Raw genomic sequence first — 7,384 nt, forward strand, 5'->3', positions numbered from 1 at the left:
AAATAAAAAAAAAATAAATAAAAAAGAAAAAAAGTAAATTGGGCTACAGCCCAGTAGGTGGCATGGTGGTTAAAGTACTGGACTCACATGTGATCAACTACAATTCAAGTCCTTGATCCGGTGGCTTAAAAAAAAAACCACCAGGGGTACATGTGCTTTTCCAAAATCCCGAGAGAAGGGAGGAGAAGGGAGTTGTGGTGTGGCCAACCTCTGTTGCAGGGGGGTGCTTTCTCTCACACACACACATGCCCCCAATGAGTACACAAAGGAAAAGCTTTTTTTTTTATTAAAAAAAAAAAAAAAGGAATTAGTCACAGTGCGAATGATCCCAGAATGTCTGTAGGCAAAACCTCCACTATGACTCCCCTATGGCCAAGCACGGTTCGAGTCTCAGACCTGGTGGCTTGCTTTCTCACTTTACCTCTCCTTACTCTCTCTCACTTCCTCCGTTTCTGATCAAATTAAAATACAAGTAAATAAATGAAGGTAAATAAATGATTATTATTATTATTTTTTTTGAGAGGTTTTTGCTATAGGGCGTGAACATTCCCCAGAAAGACAGAGAGAAACAGAGAGACAGAAAGCGAGAAATCACCCCCCAGGGGGGATGGCCACGCCGCAATCCCTTCTCCTCCATTCTCCTCTCGGGATCTTGGGCACTCATATACACGCGCGCCTGGCGTGAGTTTAAGCCGCCTGGTCCGGGACTCGAACCTCAGTTGACTACACGGGAGTCCAGTGACATAGCCATTTTGCTAACTGCTGGTCCCATAAAATAATTCTTCAAAAAAGAACAAACAAATTGTCCCAGCTAGAACCACGGGCTCCATCACCTCTGTCACAACCATCCTGTGAACACAGGAAACCCTAGCTCCGGCACGGTACATCTTCGGACACGCTCTTGGCAGAAGCTTTTCAAATGACTTCAAAGGTTCCCATTCAAACGCCACGACCCTGAGTGCTTTGATGAGGTTTTTTCCTTTTTCTGTCTTTTTTTTTTTCTTAATTGCCCGAGGACACATACACTCAGCAGAGAGTTGGAGAGAGAGGGAGCGGGGGAGGAAGTGGGGTGTGGTCCCCTCTGCTCCATTTCTCCATCCGGTTGGGAGTTGGGGCGTGCATGGATCCATGCCTGGTGTGTTTTTATAAGCCGCAGGGGATGGAATTCAAATCAAAGTTATGATGGGGTTTGGCTTCCTCCACGTCATCTGCCAGCTTCTGACTAATGCCGTTTATTTTACAATGTTTTTTGGAGAGGTTTTTGCTATAGGGCGCATGCGCTCACCAGAAAGACAGAGACAGAGAGACAGAAAGCAAGAGATCACCCCCCAGGAGGGATGGCCACGCCGCAATCCCTTCTCCTCCATTCTCCTCTCGGGATCTTGGGCACGCACGCACACACGCCCAGCATGAGTTTAAGCCACCGGGTCCGGGACTTGAATCGTGTTCGAATACATGGGAGTTCAGCAACATAGCCATTATGCTAACTGCTGGTCCCTTATGTTACAATTTCTTTCCTTTTTTTTTTTTAAGAGAGATTTTTGCTATTGGGCATATGAGCTTGCTGAAGATACAAGAGAGAAAGAAAGTAACGACTCTGGGTACCAGCAGGTGGCGTGGTGGTTAAGGTGCTGGACACTCCCACATGGCTGACCATGGTTCGAGTCCCAGACCTGGCAGCTTGCTTTCTCACTTCAACTCTCTCTCTCTGTGTGTCTCTCTCTGGTCAAATTTAAATAAATGAATGAATAAAATTAAATAAATAATTTTAAAAAAAAAGAAAGTAATGACTCACCCCTTAGGAGGGATGGCCACGCTGTAATCCCTCCTCTTCCATTTTCTTCTTGGGATTTTGGACACATGTACAATGCCTGGTATGAGTTTCAAGCTGCCAGGTCTGGGACTTGAACTACAGTTGACCACACTGGAGTCGAGCACCTTAACCACTATGCCACCTGCTGGCCCCTCATTTTCACATTTCTTTTTTGGTCCAGGACTTGAACCACGGTCGGCTATGTGGGAGTCCAGTGCCTTAACCACCATGCCTCCTGCTGGTCCCCTATTTTAACATTTCTTATATATAAAAGAGATCTGGCAGGTCAGATGGTTCCCTGGTGGTGAAGGTGGCTGGATGGCACATGGTCAACCGTGTGGTTTGAGTCCCAGACTCAGCAGCTTGAAAAACACACCAGGCGTGGGACCAGCAGTTAGCGTAATGGCTATGTCGCTGGACTCCCACGTAGTCGACCACGGTTCGAGTCCCGGACCCGGTGGCTTAAACTCATGCCCGGTGCATGTGCGTGCGTGTCCAAGATCCCGAGAGGAGGATGGAGGAGAAGGGATTGCGACCATCCCCCCGGGGGGGTGATTTCTCGCTTTCTGTCTCTATGTCTCCCTCTGTCTGTCTGACGAGCACACGCCCTATAGCGAAAACCTCTCAAAAAAAAAAAAAAAAACCCCCTGGCAAGCTGCCAGGTCTGGGACTCGAACCGCTGCCAGCACCCTTAGTTACCATGCTACCTGCCACTGCTTCCCCTCACCTCGTGAGTTTTAAGCTGCCAGGTTCAGGACTCAAACTGTGGTCAGCAAGGTGGGAGTCCAGAGCCTTAACCACTACGTCACCTGGGGGGTCCCTTGTTTTTAAATTTTTGCTGTAGAACGTGTGTACTTGGGACCAGCAGTTGGCGTCATGGCTATGTCGCTGGACTCTCGTTTAGTCAACGGCAGTTCTTGTCCCAGACCCGGTGGCTTAAACTCACGCCGGGTGCATGTGCGTGCGTGCCCAAGATCCCAAGAAGAGAATGGAAGAGAAGGGATTGCGGCGTGGGCATCCCCCCGGGGGGTGCATTCTCACTTTCTGTATTTCTCTGTCTCTCCAACGAGCGTGCATGCCTTACAGTAAAAATCTCTCTTCAAAAAAAAAAATCTAAACACCAAACCAAACCGAAGACCCAGGTGTGGGGGCAGAGGCTTGTGGTCCCAGCTGGGAGGCTGAGGCAGGAGCCCTGAGACACGGCGAGATCCTATCTTAAAAAAAAACTAGAGTGACATGTGACTTGCAGCGTGGGCTCTGCTCCTACCTGCAGGATGTCGTGTGTGGGCTCCTGGGGTCCGTGTGCAGAGACCGTAGGCGCCATCTTGACGATGTTGCTCAGATCAACCCCTGTGGGAGGAGGGCAGAGGAGGCGTCAGAAAATGAGTGACACTGGAGGCGCACCTTGTGTTCCTTCTGCTGGGGCTGCCCCACTCCGGCAGCCTCCTGGGGGCTTGCCCGGTCCTCCACGTCACCCGCCTCCTGCCCATGTTGGGCCCAGCAGCTGTATCCCTGGGACAGGGGATGGAGAGAGGCCTGCCCCTTGGCCCGGGCCAGGGAACAGGAGTGAAAGGCAAGTGAGGCCATTGCTAGCGCATGCCGTGTGACCGCCTGCTGCTGTCTCTGTGCAGTGAGGTGGCACGTGCTCCCTGGGGGGCGGCTAAGAGAGGAGAGTCGGGGGTTGGCAGTTGGCGTGGGGGCTAGGGTGCTGGACTTGCACATGGCCAACTGCAGTTCAAGTCCCGGAACTTTTGGCTTGCTTTCTAATCCACCCCTCGGTAAAATTAAAAATGATAAATAAACTGGGGCCAGAGAGGTGGCGTGGTGATTAAGGGCGCTGGATTTCCATACGGCTAACTGTGGTTCGAGTCCCAGACCTGGCAGCTTGCTTTCTCTCTCTCTCTGGTCAAATTTAAGTAAGTAAGTGAATAAAGTTCAAAATAATAATGATAAATGAAATTTTAAAAAAAAATATTTTTTTTTTTTGGAGAGGTTTTTGTTATAGGGCGCGTGCGCTCACCAGACAGACAGAGAGAGACAGAGAGACAGAAAGCGAGAAATCACCCCCCAGGAGGGATGGCCATGCTGCAATCCCTTCTCCTCCATTCTCCTCTCGGGATCTTGGGCACGCACGCACACGCGCCCGGTGTGAGTTTTAAGCCACTGGGTCCGGGACGCGAACCACGGTTGAATACGTGGGAGTCCAGCGACATAGCCATTACGCCAACTGCTGGTTCCCAAAATAATACTTTTTTTTAAAAAAAAAGAGCCACGGTGGGTGTGTGACCGTCTTTCATGCTGCGGCACCTTGGGATTCAAACTGCTCTATCGCCTCGTTCAGTGCCTCCTCCGGCCCCATCTCGAACTCCTGGATGTTCTCCCGCACGGCGGTGTCGAAGGTCTCCTGGGTGATGCGCTTGGAGGCCATCTTCAGCTGCGTAGATGTGGGCTAGGGGCGAAAAGGTGGTCCCGAGCTGAGAAGTCAAGAGCAGAGGAGAGCGTCATTGAGGGTGAGAGGGCAATGAGGGCCTGGCCACCATAAAAACACATAGGGAGCGGGAACCAGCAGTTAGCGTAATGGCTATGTCGCTGGACTCCCATGTAGTCGACTGCGGTTCACGTCCCGGACCCGGTGGCTTAAACTCACGCCGGGCGCGTGTGCATGCGTGCCCAAGATCTCGAGAAGAGAATGGAGGAGAAGGGATTGCGGCGTGGCCATCCCTCCAGGGGGGTGATTTCTCGCTTTCTGTCTCTGTCTCTGTCTTTCTGGCGAGTGCACGCGCCCTATAGCAAAAACCTCTCCCCCCAAAAATTAAATAAAACCATGTAGGGAGGGAGCGTTCATGGAGTCCAGAGCCCAGCAACCATCGTAGGAAACCTCTACCACCTGGATCCCAGGAAAGAGGGAGAGCGCTATGTCTTTGGTGGGTCTGGGAGAGCAGAAGAGAGCACGCGGTTTACTTTTACGTGTTGTTTTTTTTTTGGGGGGGGAGGTTTTTGCTATAGGGTGCGTGCGCTCGCCAGACAGACAGAGAGAGACAAGAGAGACAGACAGCGAGAAATCACCCCCCAGGGTGAATGGCCACTGGACTCCCACGTGGCCAACTGCAGTTCAAGTCCTGGACCTGGCGGCTTGCATTCTCTCACTCTCTCTCTGTCCCTCTCCGGTCAAATTAAAGTAAATAAATAAAATAAATAATCTGTCTTCCTTAAATAAAATACAGTAAACTAGGCCTGCAGATGGCATGGAGGTTAAAGTGCTGGATCTCTCACGGTCAGCCACGTGGTTTGAATCCCAGACCCAGTAGTTTGAAATTCACGTTCGGGGCTGGCAGGTGGCTTGGGGGTTAAGGGTGCTGGATTCCCACGTGGGGGACTATGGTTCAAGTCCTGGACCTGGCAGCTTGATTGCTCCCTCTCTCTCTCTCTCTCGCTCTCTCCCCCTCTCTGGTCAAATTGAAATAAATGAATGAATGAATAAATAAAGTTAAATAAAATCATTTCAATAAATAAATAAATAAAAAGAAAGTCATACTCGGCGCATGTGTGTACGTGACCAAAATTCCCACAGGAGAATGGAGGACAAGGGATTGCAGTATGGTCATCCCCCCAGGGGGATGAGATGATTTCTCATTGTCCGTTTCCTTTCGATTGTCTCTGATGAGTACAAGTGCCCTATACCAAAAACTAAAAAAAAAAAAAAGAAGTCAGGGCCGGCAGGAGGAAGGGTGGTTTAGGCACCGAACTCTCACATAGCCAGCAGCAGTTCGAGTCCAAGACTGGGCTACTTCCAAAACTACATTCCTCTTCTCTCTCTCTCTCTCTAGTAAAATTTAAAATAATAATAATAATAACAACAAATGAAATTAAAGGAATAATTTTAAAAAAGGGACCAACAGCTGGCGTAATGGCTATGTTGCTGGACTCCCATGTAGTCGATCGCGGTTCGAGTTCTGGACCCGGTGGCTTAAACTCACGCTGGGCGCGTGTGCGTGCGTGCCCAAGATCCCGAGAGGAGAATGGAGGAGAAGGAACTGCGGCGTGGCCATTCCCCCTCGGGGGTGATGTCTCGCTCTCTGTCTCTCTCTGTCTTTCTGCAGAGTGCATGCACCCTATAGCAAAAACCTCTCCAAAAAAAAAAAAAAGCTAACTGCCTTCAGGAACAAGAGTGTATTATTTAAAAGGGAATTGCGGCCCGATGAAGAAGTGCTCTGGAACTAAAAAGTATGGTTGAATTACAGAATGTTCACATTTTAAAAAGTAATGAGAAATTCAAAACATGTTTGTTATTTAATTTGAAAAAAATTTAATAAATAAATAAAACAAATGACCAAACTTTTTTTTTTTTTTTTAAAGAAAAAGTGAAACCAGCAGGTGGTGTGGTGGTTAAGGTGCTGGGCTCCCACAGGACGACTGCGGTTTGAGTCCTGGACCAGGTGGCTTGCTTTCTCATTCTCTCTCTTTCTCTCTGTCTCTCTTGGGTGAACACATGTGTCCTATGGCAAACTTAAGATAACAATAATAGGAAATAAAGTCAAATAAATAAATAACTTCTATTCTGGTTCAGGCACCATTCTCGCCCAAGACGGGCCACCTAATCTACCCGATGCCACACCCTACGACACTATTCTCAATACAACAGCCGACACTATTCTCAATACAACAGCCGGAGGGAGCCTTGAAAGCACACAGAGACCTCATTCACCTGCTTGGAACCCTGCAGTGGCTCCCCAACAGGATCAGAACACAAACCAGTTTGCTTACCAGCACTGCCTAGGTGTAGACGTTCCCCGTTGTTATTCCCCGCCTCTTTCTGATCCTTCCCGGCTACGCACGGGACGCCTTTCAAAACCACTCTGCTTAAAACAGCCTCCGCCCTCCTGGCTCATCCCACCGATTATGTGTTTCTAGAGCGACTTCATTCATTCACTTGGCTTGCACCACCTAACCTCCTTGCCCTCGTGACCTAGGACCGCGCCTGACACTCAGCAAGGACTCGGCACCTGGATGCAAACTGCACGAATAAAATCAATGAAAAGAAAGCGAAGGCTTCGCGAGCGACGGATTTTGTCCCCTAGCGGTTGCCGTAAAATGCTTTCGTTCCCCAAAATCAAGTCCTACAAGTCGCGCCGATCACCAGCCCTATACCGCGGTGCCCACTCCCCACTCCACGCGCGACGGAGCTCGGCGGCCGCCGCTTCTCACCCGGTCTTCGCGGCCACGTGGGTCCAGGGTGGGGCTCGCGGCTGTCACCGGCGGTGTAGCCTCTGGCCCCTTCCGGCCGCCGTACGGGCGCAGGCGCAGTGGCGCCGCCTAGCCTCGGCCTTCTTCAGCCCGGCGGACCACTCCCGGGGTAACCAAGGTTGACCGCGAGACCGACAAAGCGAAGAAGAGGCCTGTCAGGTGCGTGTCGGTGGCGTCCATCCTACCCTTCTCGGGCCGCTCATTGTTCCTGTCGCCCCAGACAAGGAAAATTTGGGCCTTGGGGGCGTCCGCCGAGACGAGGCGGGCATTGCGCCTGCGCAAGACAGCCGGTGGACCGCGGGCGGCGGCCGCGCCCTCGGGGGCGCC

The 7,384-nt window shown here is 50.7% G+C and overlaps 1 protein-coding gene across 4 annotated transcripts in view; it reads right to left on the reverse strand.

The window, feature by feature from the left end:
- The window catches only part of ARMC6 (armadillo repeat containing 6), a 20,497-nt gene extending 13,281 nt beyond the window's left edge, over nucleotides 1-7,216 (reverse strand). The window contains exons 1-3 of one of the 4 annotated variants that reach the window (XM_027771290.1): nucleotides 7,019-7,216; nucleotides 4,121-4,262; nucleotides 3,081-3,163 (exon numbers count right to left, since the gene is read on the reverse strand). In XM_027771290.1, coding sequence (XP_027627091.1) covers nucleotides 3,081-3,163; nucleotides 4,121-4,241 — 204 coding nt within the window. In that variant the 5' untranslated portion in view covers nucleotides 4,242-4,262; nucleotides 7,019-7,216. Of the gene's footprint in view, nucleotides 1-3,080; nucleotides 3,164-4,120; nucleotides 4,288-6,577; nucleotides 6,994-7,018 lie in introns of those variants that run through there. The other 3 variants (XM_006147103.3, XM_014587315.2, XM_006147104.3) reach the window with 3 other exon arrangements.
- Between the last annotated feature and the right edge of the window lie 168 nt (nucleotides 7,217-7,384).

This window comes from Tupaia chinensis, unplaced genomic scaffold (genome assembly GCF_000334495.1).
Source record: "Tupaia chinensis unplaced genomic scaffold, TupChi_1.0 Scaffold000201_1, whole genome shotgun sequence".
In the NCBI taxonomy this organism is placed as follows: domain Eukaryota; kingdom Metazoa; phylum Chordata; class Mammalia; order Scandentia; family Tupaiidae; genus Tupaia; species Tupaia belangeri.